General features: G+C 45.3%; 1 protein-coding gene across 2 annotated transcripts in view; it reads left to right on the top strand.

Moving 5' to 3' along the window:
* The window catches only part of LOC119176178 (uncharacterized), a 181,353-nt gene that overhangs the window by 11,642 nt on the left and 152,322 nt on the right, over positions 1–17,389 (top strand). For both annotated transcript variants that reach the window (XM_037427333.2, XM_075877242.1), the window contains exon 5: positions 10,319–10,400. In XM_037427333.2, coding sequence (XP_037283230.2) covers positions 10,319–10,400 — 82 coding nt within the window. The remainder of the gene's footprint in view (positions 1–10,318; positions 10,401–17,389) is intronic.

Raw genomic sequence — 17,389 nt, 5'->3', positions numbered from 1 at the left:
ACTGGAAAAGTGACCTTCCCAAAGCCTGTTGTGAACTCTTTACCAGACACTTGATGCTAGTACTTAGTGTAGAAAGTTACTTGATGTCCGTACATTTATCTAAGTATCATCGGGGTTGCTTCGTGATAGGAAAGGTTTGTCGTGAAGGATATTCGTTTGACGCAAATAAGCGAAAGGGTAGTCTGTTCACTCTTAGTCCACAGAGAAGCTGCTGAAAGAGTGTCCCCCCTTGAAATTTATTTCTGGAAAAGTCATATTTATCTTTATGAAACTAACACTGAGCAGAAGAGAAGAACGAAAGCAAAAGCTGCTTTTCGTTTAAAAGGCACTGTGGAGTATGCGCTTACTGAAATGATACTTAGGATGTGTCACAAATTTTATGCTGGGCTTTCTAATGCAAAGTAAATGAGATTATCCACTGCTATTTACTTGTGTCAATTCGATTTGTCGAAAACCATTCACAATGAGGTATGAATGAGATTTATTGACTATGTAGTGTTTTAGAGAGTCACAGCTTTGCCGCAAACGCGAAGCAGTCAACGCAATAGCAACCAATTGGAAGGTCACTCTCAGAATGGCAAGCAGATCGAAACGTGCCCCGCAATTCTTACGCACAAATGACGCACGAAACGTACGTACAGATGAACGTGATTATGCGTCTCAGTTGTAACTTCACTGTGTCTGAAAAGAGCTCTCTTTTCGCAAATGGAGATTGTGCAACGAGTCAATGACCTCTGTGTGCCCGGTAACTACAACAGAATCGTTGCTGAAAACCAAATGCGTACGATTTTCCCCACCGCGAGATTAGCGAGCACACCCGTGATTGCCTGCCTTGCCCCCTCTCCGCGGGGCAAAGTACACATGTGAGATAAGAGAGGCGGTGACTGTCTGGCCGATCTCCGTGGTAATGCTCAAAACATGATAGTTCCCCCGCCCTCTTCCCAAGATGCCCATCGCCAGCGGTAAGTGGCAGATATAAATAGCTTGCCATTTGAACGTTGGAGGTGCTCCTTTTTGGCTCAGTGGTTAGTGCCTCGCACTCACATTTCAGAGGTCGGACGTTCGATTTCGTGCGCCGGAGTCTTTTTCTGGATTATTTTTCTTTCTTGCATTTTCATATATAATGGTACATATGCATTTATGGGGAATGACCGTGACGCCGACAATGGAGACAAAATTTCGTCGAGAGTGTCCATATAATTGCTGTCGCAATAAAAGAAATCGCCCATAAGCGTAAAAGGGCTTTAAGAGAAATTTTTCATGGTAAGTCGTGGCAGGTTTCATATATTTCTAACCGACACACACACATGATGTGGAACGAACCTGTATTTTACCAATATAACAAGAAACTGTTAACATTTTGACTGGAAACAAGTTTGCATGTCTGGTAGAAATATTTTAGAGTCTGCCTGGGGATCGTAACTTGAAACTAACTTTGCCATGCAAAGTACGCTTTTACTATTTTTTTGACCCAGTGCAGACGCTTGATTTTATAGAAATGAATATATTTGAAAGCAAGATTATAGTTTTACATAATTATCAAAAGTATATTTATGAAAACAAAATGGCCACCACGGCAGGATGCGTGTCCCTTCTAGTGATTTTTATAAATTCACGCCACTGCTTGTGAGAACCAGTATGGCACTCTGCTTTGTAGACATGCAGAATACTCGATTGATTGATTGGTGGGGTTTAACGTCCCAGAACCACCGTATGATTATGAGAGACGCCGTAGTGGAGGGCTCCGGAAATTTCGACCACCTGGGGTTCTTTAACGGGCACCCAAATCTGAGCACACAGGCCTACAACATTTCCGCCTCCATCTGAAATGCAGCCGTTGCAGCCAGGATTCGATCCCGGGACCTGCGGGTCAGTAGCAGAGTACCTTAGCCACCAGACCACCACGGCGGGGCATGCAGAACACACGATTTGTGGGCATTCAGTGGTGCTGTGCACAGCAGTCTCTTGGACTTCTGTCCTGCTGTTGTTTAAGTGCACCATAATTCATGTTCAAAATAAAGCCTGTATGTTTTTCTGCATTCCATGCTTATTAGAAGGTAAAATGAGATGACGCTAAGAATTGGTGCTGCCTTCGCGGCAATTACTATATAATACCCCTGTCACACGGGCACCCGCGAAGACCGTTTAACTCCCTCGGCCTTACGACAACGAAGTTGCGGTCCATGTCACACGGCCACCCTTGCGCAAACGAAGGTAAACAGAGCATTTCACAAAGGACGTTCGACGATCTCCCTTCGCAGCGAAACGAGGTACTCTCGTCCCAAGCAGTCTAGAGGTCAGAGAAAAATTTCGAGCACGAAGTGGCTGCAGTGAAAGAATAATACATTTTGGCAGTATTAAATGTTTTTTTGTTGTAGTACTCAATCACTACGTGTGTGTGTTTACATATATTTACGCTCTCGACACCGATGCCTTACACACCGTGCCTCGCGAGTCGGGCCGGCCGGCGCCAGCCGATCAACGTCATTACCAGCGCAATATTGTATTACTTCCTCATGTCGTCCGCTGTGTCACTCATGGCTGAAGAACACAATATGTGCGCTCACGAGGCAAGGGAGCATAAGAACTTTCGTACCGAGCATGTATACCGGCAAAAAAACAACTAAAAGCACAATGGCGCCAGCATCACTAGCAGGATTGGTAAATTTAGCAAATGCGTTTTTTTTTTAAATTATTTTTTAATGGTTTGTTAGTCGCATACTTACTTAATAGTGCTTTTTTGTAAAAACCGCACAATAAGGATTCACAAAAAAATCAATAGAGATGATATTAGAATGCTTTTCCGAAAATCAAACAGCGCCAGCTGAGCCCCCTTGCGGCAACTGTTGCAACCTTCTCATTGCCGTGTGACACTGCCACAACTCCTTCTCCGTCGAACTCCCTAGGAGAGATTTACGTTAACGGTGTTCGACGGAGTTTGTTGGTGGCCGTGTGACAGGGGTATTAGAACCTGGAACCAGTTTTAGGCTATGGCACGTATGCACAGCATATCATAGTGCTTGAACACATACGCAGTTATGCAGGCTTGATAAACGTGTTACTTTCATATAGATATGGCTTTGCTTGTTTGCTGGAGTGTAATTACTCTCCCCTTGGTCATTGCTTCCCAGGTGAAGGAGATTGAGGACTGAGGGTTAATTGGTGTATTCATGTGGGAGGTTTTGCAACGGACAAAAAAAAAAGGCACAGTTTTGCCGCAAAGGCGAAGCAATGAATGCGAGAGCAACAAATGGGAAGGTCACGCGCAGAATGGCGAGCAGATCGAAACGTGCCCTGCATTTGTCACGCAGAAATAAAGCACGAAACGTACTCACAGATACAGATGAACGCGAATAAGCATCTCAATTGTTACTTCGCTGTGTCTGAAAAGCACACCATTTTTGCAAACGGAGACTGTGCAACCATTGCAGTGACCTTTGTGCGCCTGGTAACTACGACAGAATCGTTCTAGTGAAAGTCTAACGCCAGCCAGGATGTTCGATCTTCCCCACCGCGAGATAAGAGCGTGTGAGTGAGCGTCCACCCCCTCCTCTCCGTAGGGCAATGTACGCGTAAGAAATGAGAGCGCGTGCCGCCGCTTCGTGATGATGTGGTGACGCGTGCTCATTGCGCAATCTTGCTGGTAATGCTGAAAACACGATAGTTCCCCCCGAGATGCCCGTCAACAGCGGTAAGTGGCAGATATAAATAGGTTGCCGTTTGAACGTTGAAGGAGGTGCTCCTCGGTGGCTCAGTGGTCAACGCCTCGCATTCACAATTCAGAGGTCCCACGTTCGACTTCGCGTGCCGCAGTCTTTTTCTTTATCATTTTTTTCTTCTGTTTACATATATATAGATACATATACCTATATTAGTGACGGTGACGCCGATGCCGGCGGCAAAATCCAGTGTAGAGTGTCCATATAATTGCTATCGCAGTAATAGAGATGGCAGAGCATTTGTAGTTAATCAATAAGCGTAAGTTTGCTGATTTTAAAAAGTATAGCATGAAGAGAATTGCGCATGCTGTAAAGAGCATAAGCCTAAAAGCTGTGAAGGCAAAACCGTGCATTGGAAAAAATAAAGAAGGCATTAAGATATTAGGAAGGCAAGGTCACAACTAATATAGATAAGATAGTTGAGGTGGCGGAGGAGTTCTACAGAGAGCTGTACAGAAGCAGAAACAACCAGGATGATATCGTAAGAAGCAATGATAGCCTGGAGGAATTCGACATCCTACCAGTAATGACAGGGGAAGTAAGGAAAGTCCTAGAAGGAATGTAAAGAGGCAAAGCCACTGTGATGAAAAGGTAAAACCCGATTTTTTGAAAGATGATGCCGAGATTGTTTATGAAAAAAAGCTGGCCACTCTGTATACAAAATGTCTCTTTACGGGGAGGGTACCAGAATCTTGCAAGAATGCCAACAGCATTTTAATCTATAAGAAAGGAAACATCAAGGACTTGAAAAGTTACCGGTTGAACAGCTTACTGTCTGTTCTCCACAAACTATTTACAAAAGTAATTGCTAATATAATTAACTCTTTTCTTACCGTAGAAAACTGGCCTTTTCAATGTGTGTCTACATGATATTTTTTTTATCAGAAACTGTTGTGCGTACAATGGGTTATTCTATATGAAAATGTAGCCCATTCACGTGTTTTTATAATGCAATAAAATTCAAAGTAAACAACCTCATATTGTTTCATAATTTATTTCTGAAATTTGAGGAAAACTGAAGAAAGTATACAAGAGAAGATATAAAATTGCTGTTATACATTACAGCATTCAGATTAAAACAAAACAAATATACAAATTGTAGCTTGTAATATCAAGAGTAATATTTCCAAATTTAAACATTCTCAGATAAAAAGTATATTTTTAGCGGGCTCTCATATTAGCGCCCATGACGCATGTGCCACTTGGAGAAGCAGTTGCAGGTGGTGGTAAAGCAGAGATGTGCTTCACAGGTGCTGCAAAAAGCATTTGTTTTCACTTCATTTTTAGTGTTCTCGTAGCACAACTTGCAGTTTCTTCGGCTGCCAACCTTTTCCAGCTTGTGCCGAATCCAGTCGGGTGGCAGATAAGAAACTCTGACAGGTTGATCATTTAGGTTCAAAATTTCCTGGATGAGCATCTCTCGGAAAGAAAGCTGATCAAATCGGGAACTCAAATTTAGCTCAGGAATGTCGGGATGCTGTTTGCGATGCTCTTGAAAAAGAATGAAGGCATTTACGCAGGCTATGTCGATACAATGGAAGAACAGTGTTTTCCTCCATCGTACGCATTTCCGAAGGACATTGTATGTTCCAATTATCTGGTCAGATTTGTCTACCCCCAACATGCCTGCATTGTAGTCATGTACTAACAAGGGCTTCCTTATTGTTTTTTCAGTCCATCGGTTCCCCACTTTTTGGCGTCTTTTTGCCGATATGTGTTCATTCGCTGTGTGAATTGTACTCATTAGATTTACTGCCTTGCGCTTTTTCCACTGGAGAAACAAGATGTTTCCATCCCTGACCCACAGAATGTCCCCCCGCTCAGCCTTCCTTTCCCATTTTGTTTCTTTCAGATCGCCAGGGAAGCCTCGGCGATCTTTTCTTGTCGTTCCACATGCCAGCGTTTTGCATTGCAGGAGATGTATAAAAATTGTCCATGTAAATTTTGTACCCTTGTTCCAAGTATTTTTCACAAAGTTTACTGACAACATCAAAAGCCAACCCATGTGGTCCTGGTGTCTCCCTCTTACCTGTGTAGACAAAGAACTGTAAAGTGTACCCTGTTTCAGATTCAGCTAAAACCTACAATTTGTAACCCCACTTCGTCACCTTATCACGAATATATTGCCTCATTCCCTATCTTGCTTTCGATTTCACCATCCTTTCATCTACTGCAATGGTTTCCCATGGCTGGAAAAATCGTGCTGACACCTCATTGATATGTTGAAGCAGTGGCCACACACTCCGCAGTTTTCCGGCTGATGCAGTACTCTGATCCTCCGGATCAGAGACGTGCAAGAAAGCGAGGAGAGAAAAGAAACGCTTCCTACTCATGATTTGCGCTGGAAGGAGACCACCGTATATTGACCCAGTGTTCCAGTACATATGAAGGCGTGGCACTTGCACGATACCCATGTAAATGAGGAGTGCAATGAACCGCAACATCTCCGGCGGCGTGACCTCAAGCCAAGAGCCGTCTGCTTCTGAGTAGCTGGGTTTTTCGAAAATTTTCATCCAAGCGTACTTGTTGGTGTACTGACAGATAGTTGAAACCAATTCAGCAGTGAAAAACATCATAAACATGTCCAGTGCGCGTATAAAACTTCGCGTCTCGCTCCGGCGCGTCAAATCCAGATGTACGCCAGGTGTTCGTTTAGGTAAGAACTTGACTCTGCATGCTGCATTCGGCAGAATATCGCCTCCATAGGTAGTTGACACCCTAGTAAGAAAACGTAAACAAGTGTCATCACTTACGAAACACGCTCACGTTATAAAAACAACATCGACATCCGGACCTACGCTTACTTTGACACACGGGTTGAAGGTCCGGGCTGTGGAGATGAATCATCGCTGTCAGAGTCGAAATCTGATGATCCAACTTCTTCTTCAGAGTCCTCGTTACAGTTCAAATCAAGATCATGAGCAGTAGAGGCAGCGGAATCAAGTTTCCAAAGTTTCTTCTTCAGCAGCGGGCGATGCGCTTTCGGAGCCATGTTGCGAAACACGACGCTACCTCCTCCGTTGTCTGTTTTTTCTTGCGCGGGAGCTCCCACCGATAGAGCGAAACAAAAAAGAAGTAGTGTAGAGTAGTTCTTATATTTCCGGCCAGATGGCGCTAAAAGTCCGCGAGCGCGCATTTCTGTTTTTGGCGGGGCTTTTAAAACCATCGATCCATAGTGATCGATGCTCTATGGGACGGTAAGGAAAGAGTTAAGGCGACATTAGAGTACTATTAACCAAAGGACCAGGCAGGAGTTTTTACAGGCTGCTCCACGATAGACCATATTCGTATTATCAATCAGGTAATAGAGAAATGGGTGAAATACAACCAACCCTTTACATAGCTTATATACATTACGAGACGGCGTTTGACTCAGTCAAGGCACAAGCATTAATTCAAGCACTACAGAATCAGGGCGTCGTTGAAGCCTATATAAACATACTGGAAGAAGTATACAGTGGATCCACAGCCACTATAGTCCTTCATGAAAAAGCGATAGAATCCCAATTAAGAAAGGTGTAATGCAGAGAGACGATCACTTCAATGCTATTCACCTGGTATTTACAGGAGGTTTTCAGGGCCCTAGATTGGGAAGAGTTAGGGATAAGAGTTAATGGAGAGTATCTGATCATCCTACGATTTGCTAATGACATTGCATTGATGAAGAACTTAGGGGATGAATCACAGCTCATTATTACTGAAGTGGACTCTGAAAGCAGTAGAGTAGGTCTGAAAATTAAAAATTAAATATGCACAAAACTAAAGTTATGTGCAACACTCCCGCAAAAAAACAGCACTTTGCAATAGGTGGAGAGACGCTGGAAGTTGTAAAGGAATATGTCTACTTAGAACAGATAGAAACCGTGGAGCTGAATCATGAGAGTCAAATAATTAGAAGAATAAGGATGAGATAGAGCACATTTGGCTAGCATCCTCAAATCATGATTGACTGTCTACAACTATTCCTGAAGAGGAAGGTGTATATAACAGGTGCATCGTACAGGTACTTACCGACGAAGCAGAAACCTGGAGGCTTAAACAGAGCTTTAACTTAAATTGAAGATGATGCAGCGAGTGATAGAAAAAAAAATGATGGGGTTAATGTTAAGCGACAGGAAGAGAGCAAAGTGGGTCAGGGAACAAACAGGGGTTAGGGATATCCTTGTGGAAATCACAAAGAAATAAAGATGGGCTGGGCACGTGGTGTGTCCCCAGGAAAATCGCTGGTCCTCAAAGGGGTACTTACACAAAAATTTTGGCCTCGTGTTTTTTTTTTTTTTGCTAAAATGTGTTAATGGGACCCTCTTAGTCATAGCACAACGCATTATTTGCCTCAGCATGGGACAGATGATTAATTACAGGCTCCTTATAATCGACCAGTTTCAGTTTCGGTTACACCCCTAGCAGTGACAAGCAACTGCTAGAGGAACAACTATCAGCATCTAGCATGAGCAGCCATTGACCACGTCAGCACACAGAACCTTGATGCAGTTCCACATGGTATGCATCAAAAAGTCCTTTCGAACAGGAAATGAGACTGCAGTGTCACCAAACACAAAACTTTCAGCACATGCGCCGCAGCCATGGACTCGCGTGTAGTTGAGACTGCTGAAGGAAAATGCCGCAAAAACTGGTTTTTTGACTACTGTAGCGAAGTGACATGAGGGAAGTAAGGGAGGCCATGGGGTCACTTTTAGATAATGTCAACACCTTCGAAATTAAAACTTCAATGTTCCTGTAAACTATCATACGAGCTATATTTTCTGTTGATATTTTGAAGATTATATACACACATTCACAGGAATTGATCCTGCAGGCTATCTCGGCAGGAAAATTTTGTGCCAGTACCCCTTTAACGGTAACTGACTGGATTCCAAGAGAAGGCAAACGCGTGAGAAAGAGACAGAAAATTAGGTGGGAAGATGAGATAAAAAAGTTTGCAGATATAACGTGGAAGCAGAAAGACAGGGCTGGGTTGATTGGTGTAACATGGGAGACCCTTAGCCCTACAGTGGGCGTTAGGCTTATGATGATGATAAGGGGGAAGAATCACTTTCGTGCGTGCATACCACTATTTTCTGCACGTGTTGTGTGTTCGACTTCATTGGTGCTGCAGCTAGAAAAAGTCTGATGAATACATGTTGCATGGCATTTTTTGAGTTAGGTTTAGACATTTTGATCGGTAATCTTTTTGTTGCACTAAAGAAAATGGGGAACATGAAAGTTGGTTGTCAGTTGTAAGTGCTGTGCTAAACAAAAACTACAGAGGTATTAGTGCCATACCAGCAGACATGCTGCAGTAAAGCTATTGTCAGTGCACAGCAACCTGAAAGTGAAATCTTTTTGAGATAGTATTCACTCTGTATGTGCATTTGTGCACTAGGGTTGCCATTGCACAGCTTGGGGAATGATTCACCCTAAGCATGGCTCTGACAATCTACTATGAAGCGACTTTTGTGACTTGATCATGTGTGGAATAGCCATTAGATTACAATGTACCCTGTAGTACAAACTTAGAAATAAAAAAAGCTATAAAGTGTTTGGCAGTGGAGGTAAAAAGACACAAGGAGCATTCCCAACTGAGTGAGCATATGTACACTTCCACAACAAAGTCTCCCATATGACATTACATGTAACAAAACACCACTACAACTGCCCAGAGCTCTCTATATATATATATATATATATATATATATATATATATATATATATATATATATATATATATATATATATATATATATATATATATAGTGACATAGAAAATTTGTTTTAGGCATTAGGCAAAGTTGAAATTATACTGTAGACTCATTCATTCAGGAGCAGAGGGTATGCAAATAAACAGCTGCGGCAACGATTGAGCTCTAATGTTACATCGCCGAGTGTCTGGCTTCATACAAACTCGTGCATCAAGCGAATAACCTCTCTCACAGAAATTCTAGCTTTCAACATAATTTGAACCTTGCCTCCCTTTGTGGTTTTGAGGTTAAATTAAGTTACTTTGTGGAAACCATTTTAGCTTTCCCACCTATGGCCGCATGTTTAGGTTCAGAGAGACGTTACAGTGAAAAATGTACTTACGTTGACTGCGCTCATCTGTCTCGTTTTGTTGCTTCTTTGTGTCCTGTCTGCTGCGCAGTTCGCTAGAAGACGAATTCTTACCAACTCACTCACTTTTCAATGCTTGTTATGCTGACTGCATCTTTTGGAAATGGTTGCTAAAAACAGCATTTTTTGCAAGTACTAGTGAACGCTTTGTTTAAACTAATTTTTGAAGTGCTTGGGATTGGCACACTTTTTTTGTATTAGTGCTTGTTTTTACAGAAGTTTTTAATATATATTGCAGATTATTCCACAACTAAATACATGTTTTTATAATTGCACAGTGTATCATATATGTGTGTAAGTGTGTGTGTGTGTTTGCGCATGGATGTGCGTGTGTAGCAATTTTTATAGGGTGAGAGCCTTTTGAACAATTGAAGTTTAGATAGTTTATTTAGATTTTGTCTGAAGGAAGTAAGGTTTTATAAGATTTTATGTAGTGCAAGTTGGAAAGAGGAGTTGTGACCAAAGTAAATGTTTTTACATTTGTTTTTCAGATGTGTATTGATGAGTTCCATCATGCAATCTTAAAGCTCCTCGAGGACCGGGATTCAGAGATGAAAGAAGTATTGAAGGCCCGTAAGAACGTTTTCACAAAATGAGCTTTTAGAGGGGGAAAATTGTAGGACACTTGAGCTTTGCTTTCAAGAGAAGATCGCGTTAGTGAAATTGGACCTCGTGCACATCTCCTTCTAAACTGGTAGCCTGCTTCAGTTCTCAGTGCATACCTCAACCGTAATTGTATGGAAACAAACGACTGTGCATAACATTAGCCGTTTCAAAGCATTATTGATTGCCTATTGCAAGCACATCGATTAAGTTCCCATGACAGCATAATTATTCCTTTTAAGGGCGAAGCTCCTTAGGGCGTGGGCTGTGCGTCCCCTGTAGCCTGTATGTAGCCACCTCTAGTTTAGTTCTTGCAGTGTTCACTAGATGGCGGTACCGTCCCCTGTATGTAGCCACCTCTAGTTTAGTTCTTGCAGTGTTCACTAGATGGCGGTACCATCTCCTGTATGTAGCCACCTCTCGTTTAGTTCTTGTAGTGTTTACTAGATGGTGGTACTTGTAGCTGATGATGAAAAGATGCAAGATGTTATAAACTAGAAAGCGGTACTTGTAGTTGATGAAAGACGCGAGATCTTATAAAATAGGAATGATGTCACATATGGCGCGTGTCATTGGTTGAAGGCAATCGTTCGATTTAGTGCGGCGACGTACGCTAGGGGGAGCGTTGTAATAAAATCCGTTCGCTGTTGGCGCGCGCTCGGAGTCGCCGGATGGATAAGGCTGCACAGCGGAGAAAGCGCAAGGCGGCAGCAGCCCGCGCTCGCAGACAGAATCCCGATGTGCGAGCGCGCGAGGCAAGGGACATCGCAAGCCATCCATCGTCTAAGAACAAATAAAAGTTGATTTGTGTATATACACACTCAGCGTTTCTCACGTCTTTACATGATGATCGACTGGGCGAATTACACGGAAGATTCACAGTTTACCGATGAATCCCTCCGGAGCTTCGCTTATTCATCATCATTCACCCCGTGAATATGCCGTAATTTTTTTGTGAATGAGTGAAGGGCCCGGTACACACGTCCGTAAAGTAACACGGGAACCTACCCAGGTGTTCACTTTGTTGATGGTTGTTCTGGTGATGATGATTGAATACGTGTGAGTGCTTTGCAACGAGTCGGTCTTTCAAACACCCACTTGTTGCTCAATTCACATCTTTTGATCGCTGGTGCGATTCTAAGCTTTCGCCACGCAATATATTGCCGCGACAGGTTGGCCACGTTCAAGTAGCCCGCCGCAATCATCGTGGCAAGAGCACAAGCAAGACCCGGCTGGCATGCGCCACGCGTTCGTGCGCTCGGGCAACGAAGAAGATAGTTGGATCTGTGCCACTCGGCTACTCGGACTTGACGACCATAGTCTTTAGAATTGTGGGCACAAGTTCGCCCTAATAAATACGCTTGTTTTTAACCTGTCTGCCTCAGCATCGCTACATTTCTGGTGGAGGTGCTGGGTATGAATCGAAGCCCCGCAAGCTCAAGACAGCGTAGCCCCGACGACCAGCGTATCAACCCCGTGGAAGTGACTCCTGTACACCAGAGGGCAAGTCGCCGTCTTCGAGGTGACTCACCTGAGTTCGGTCCTCTTCACTTCACACCAAGGGGAATTCAAACGATGGATGCCACCACTATGACTACCCAGGTAACACCGGCACAAGTGTTCATTAGCCAACCGCATCTGCACAGGTACCTGCGCATCTGCACAGGTATTTTCCGGAGGCGTGCGAAACGACCATGAAGCCCTGTGAGAGCTCATTAGATCAGTTGTTAGAGAAGAACTGAGCAGACTGCAAATGCCCCAGACTCCAACTGCACTATTCATTACGGACGTTGTTCGTGACAAACTGAGGCAGGTGATACGAGAACCAGAGCGTGAGCTGCAGCCGGTTCGACCTATCCGAACATACTCTGAGGTTGTCAGACAACCCACCGTACACAGCAGTGCAGCAGTTGCGATGGCGAGGACTGCTTTCCCACCTGCGGCACGCAGGGCACCTCGTCCACGGGAACCAACAGCTACCTATCTGCCCCCAGGAGCACGTAGCACACATCACTATGTGGAGCGTAGGCCCAGGAAAAATGACGTCTGGCGTGATCACGAGCGCAGGCCTCTGTGTTTTCATTGTGGGGAAGCGGGTCATCTGTACAGATTCTGTCCTTACCGACAGGGGCTGGATTAAGAGGCTTCCCGTCGTATGCACTGTGCCCCCGAAACGGCGAACGACCAGCGGAGATTGAGGAGTACTTGTCCACGTGCCAGAACTCGCCAAATCTACGCCAACACCGGTCACGGTCACCATCGCCTATGCGCTACCGGTCCTCCAGCCCACGTAGACCTTCAAGGCAGCCTGGTCATCGCTCTCCAAGTCCACTCCCGGAAAACTGAAGCAAGCGACCTGTGGAGGTGAGGCTGCTGATAACGTCAGTTACGAAGATCCTCCAATATGGTTTGAGCGTGATGACGGTGTATTTCTGGTAGATGGGTGCAGCAACGAAAACGTTACTTCAGATTTGCGGTTGAGAATGGAAGGATGGGAGTTGAATGCCTTAGTCGACACCGGTGCTGATTATTCAGTGATAAGTCACAAGATGGTGAAAAAGCTAAACAAAGTTGTGACACAGTGGAGTGGATCGCAGATACGCACGGCAGGCGGTCACATTATTACGCCCCTTGGCAGATGCACTGCAAGACTTGAAATACGGGGCTTTATTTACGTGGCCGATTTCATTGTGCTGCCAGAATGTTCAAGGGAACTCATTATAGGAATGGATGTTTTGCGAGCTAATGGCGCCGTAATTAACCTGCGTAGATCCAGCGTGTTGTTTTCGACTGAACGAGCTATACCTGTGGAGGAATCTGAGGAACGACGCCTAACTGCTCTACGCGTTGTTCATGATGACGTAACTGTGCCGCCACGCTGCAGTATAATGGTGCTCGTAGAAAATGACGCATTGTACAACCGCGAAGGCATAGCTGATACAAATGCATAGCGGATACAAATGATGTTCACAAAGAACTTGGCGACTTCGGCAGCTGTCGCACTGTACAGTGCGACAGCTGCCGAAGTCGCCAAGTTCTTTGTGAACAACTTAGTGCTCAGACATGATGCGCCCATTGTCGTTATTACGGATCGGGGCACCGCATTTACTGCAGACCTAATGCAATGCCTGATGCGCATGACAAATACCGATCACAGAAGAACAACGGTGTATCACCCTCAGTCAAATGGCTTAACCGAACGCCTCAACCGAACTCTGACCGACATGCTATCAATATATGTCGATGTTGAACATAAACAGTGGGATGAAATATTACCCTACGTAACATTCGCATATAATACAGCCGTTCAAGAAACAACCCACGTTGCTCCTTTCGAACTAGTATTCGGCCGAAGAGTGACCACCCCGCTGGATGACATGTTACCACTACAGGACGAAAGCAGCTATCCACCTGACTTGGATGACTTCTTGCAAAGAGCCGAAGAAACACGGCAAATGGCAAGATACCGAATACGCCACCAACAGCACATCGATTCTAGTCGGTACAACAAGCGACGCAGTGACGCACTTTATCATCCCGGTGACAAAGTGTGGATATGGATACCAGTGCGCCGTCGCGGACTCTCTGAAAAGCTTCTTTGCCGATACTTTGGCCCTAATGAAGTACTCAACCGTATCAGCAACGTCACTTATGAAGTCAGAACCGCTGGACACGTGAGTTCAAGACGCCGCAATCCCACGGAAGTGGTACACGTAGTCCGCATGAAACTCTTTCATGACAGATCGTCGAAAAACGAGTGAGAGTGCGCATGTATCTTTTCACTGTCTTAAGCATCGGGACGATGCGTCTGAGGAGGGGGATAATGCCGCGACAGGTTGGCCACGTTCAAGTAGCCCGCCGCAATCATTGTGGCAAGAGCACAAGCAAGACCCGGCTGGCATGCGCCACGCGTTCGTGCGCTCGGGCAACGAGGAAGATAGTTGTATCTGTGCCACTCGGCTACTCGGACTTGACGACCATAGTCTTTAGAATTGTGGGCACAAGTTCGCCCTAATAAATACGCTTGTTTTTAACCTGTCTGCCTCAGCATCGCTACAATATCATGTGTTAAAGGGCCAGTAAATAATGTTGAGGTACAAAAGCTTTAATGAATAAAAATATGTGTATTTTTTCTATGTGAACATGCTACGACAAGGATGTTGTTGATATGTGCTATAGTAAGGAAGTGGCAGGGGTTAGAATGTCTGTTTTAGCTGGTTGAAACTTTTGCGTGGCCTGCTGTCCTTTTTGTTCGTAAGGAAGGGGTAGGAATAGCCCTTTGTCGTGACTCTGCCCACTTCGGCAAAGAGACGTGACGTCTGAGATACGTCATCGGCATGCAGCCCATGGCCGAGTAGGGCTTCCCCCACATTAGCACATGTCATAGCGGCGTGTGTGAAGGTGGCGCAATGTGAGGAGCACCCTTCCCCTATCGATAAAGTAGCAAAATGCACCCTGTTCTCGGTAGCCTCTGGCTACCGAGAACAGGGTGCTGTTCTCGCTGTTCTCGGTAGACCGCTGTTCTCGTACCGGACTACTGGAGATGTTCTCTCGAATAGGATTTCCACGGGAGATCCTCTGTGATCAAGCATCCTGCTTCACGTCAGGCCTGATGGAAGAGGTGAATGCTCTGCTTGCTATTCGACATTTGAGCTCGACGCCTTACCACCCGATATGCAATGGCTTGGTCGAAAGGTTCAACGGCACTTTGAAACAGATGTTGCGCAAGTTGTGCCAAGAGAAGCCGAAGTCATGGGACCGATTTCTTGCGCCTCTGTGTTTCGCCTATCGAGAGGTACCTCAGGCCAGTATGGGCTTCTCGCCGTTTGAACTGATCTACGGCCGGCACGTCCGAGGACCCCTGGATATATTGAAGGAACTCTGGACAGGGGAAGACCTAGAGGAAGATATCAAGACTACTTACGGATACGTGCTTGATCTGAGAGAACGTCTTGAACGCACCTTGAAGCTGGCTCAAGAGAATCTCTCCCGAGCTCAACACTCGCAAAAGGAGTATTATGACCGAACCTCCAGAACCCGACAGCTCAAAGTTGGTGACCGGGCTCTTATATTGCTCCCAACCAGGGAAAACAAGCTTCTTATGCACTGGAAGGGGCCATTTCCGGTTACAGGAAAAAAGAATGACCACGACTATTGGTTGGACCTTGGGCACACCACGAAAATGTTTCACATAAACATGCTCAAGCGCTACGAAGAACGTCAACCAGAAGTCACTAGCCAAGCATTTGAACAGCCGGATCTTGCGCTGGAGTCTCGCATTGCAAGAGTACACCTTTCGCGTTGAGCATATCAAAGGATCAGAGAACGTAGGTGCTGATTATATGAGTAGGCTACAGGTGTAGATGCTAGCTATACAACATTAATGTAATAATGTACCATATGCCTAGGGACTCTCACATACAGACTATTCTCTTGGTGCAACAGTTCTGTACATTTGTTTGTCGTAAGTCTTGTCTCCCGCGCATTTTGGACAGTTTTTTTTAAAAAAAAAAAAACTTTTTGAAAGGGGGGACTTTTGTCATGATATGCGCGGTAGGCTCATCTGGTGCGCGATGTTTGTGAGTTTGTGCTGTGCCGTACGCCGACGAAGATGACGATGAGACAAGGAAAAGTCAAGCCAAGCCATGGGGAGAGAGGAGAAGAAGACGACGACGGGGCGTTCGAGAAGAAGGATCGGAACGGAACAGTGGCAGGCTGAAGCGCTCGTCGGGTCGTGGTCCCGAAGCCTACCTGTGCCTGTGGTCCGCACGAGCCAGGCTCCCTTCTACCGTGTGATCCAGCAGCCGGCGCCGGTCCGTTGTACTCGGATCCGGGCGTTTTCCAGACCTGGGCCTACTACTGGCTGTCCGGGACGTGCGTACCGCTGTTCTCGGTAGTCTCTGGCTTTGAAAAATGTCAGAAAGCAGCACAGGGAATGAAAATGCGAACTGCGTGGCCAAAACTTGATCACCGCAAGTCCAAAGTGACATTTCGTAGGACAAAGGACCAGTCAATGAGCTCAGTGGTACGTCAAGTTGCCCATGGGCAAGGTCGTGTCTCTGCGCGTACAAGGAGGATTGGTCAGTGTAATGAGAAAGGTTCGTTTAGCTTCGTTTTTCTGATGCAATGGCTGGAAGGATGGACATTCCGAAACGGTGGTTCGTCTACACTATAATATGTTTGTCTTAAAGGTATATATGAAATCTTTGTATGGCCCACACCAAAGCGAAGCATTCTCTCAAAATAGTTTAGTAATGCATCTACAGTCGAAACCCGCAGTAACGAAAACCCCTGAGAACAAAATCCCCGCGGCAACAAAATATTTTTGGATCCCCGGCGAACGTTCATAGAAGCCCATGTATTACGTATCTTGCGGCAACGAAATGTTTTTGGACAGCGATCCCGCATTAACAAATTTTCTACCACTGCGGGCCTTATTTTACCCTCCCGCCAAAGGTTAACTGTCGAAAATTTCTGTCAAAAGTTTGCTCGTATGCGTATTATGCGCATTCAAAATTTGTGAACATCTGCTTTTGCCGCGCTAGCGTGGGTACCGCCATTTTTGTTTACTTAAATCGGCGATAGGGTCTGTGTCCGGCAAAATGCCTGGCCACACTGCAGGCGATAGCAAATGATCATGCTGGAGTGCAGATGGCGCCGTCGGACGAGCTCAACAGGCCGAAGCAACACCAACAGTTGGAATCAATCGAAACGACGAAGAGAAGACTGGAACTGCTAGCATCACGCAAGCATCACGCACTGCAAGCATAACGCACGGATTGCGCTTCGGCCTCACCAGACGAAGATTTGTACGAAGGCGCACTTGATGGCGAGAGCGGTGGCAGTGCAGTGCCTCTATCCCTGACCAATGCCTGGGAAGAACTTCGAGCCACCGACATTGACATCCCAGATGAACTCACCGTTGAAGCGTTCGTTCGCGCCGATGATGACGTAGTCGT

The sequence above is a fragment of the Rhipicephalus microplus genome, chromosome X, assembly GCF_043290135.1.
Source record: "Rhipicephalus microplus isolate Deutch F79 chromosome X, USDA_Rmic, whole genome shotgun sequence".
Taxonomy (NCBI): domain Eukaryota; kingdom Metazoa; phylum Arthropoda; class Arachnida; order Ixodida; family Ixodidae; genus Rhipicephalus; species Rhipicephalus microplus.
Note: the sequence above shows the minus strand (reverse complement) of the source record. Positions and strands in the feature narration are given on the sequence as shown.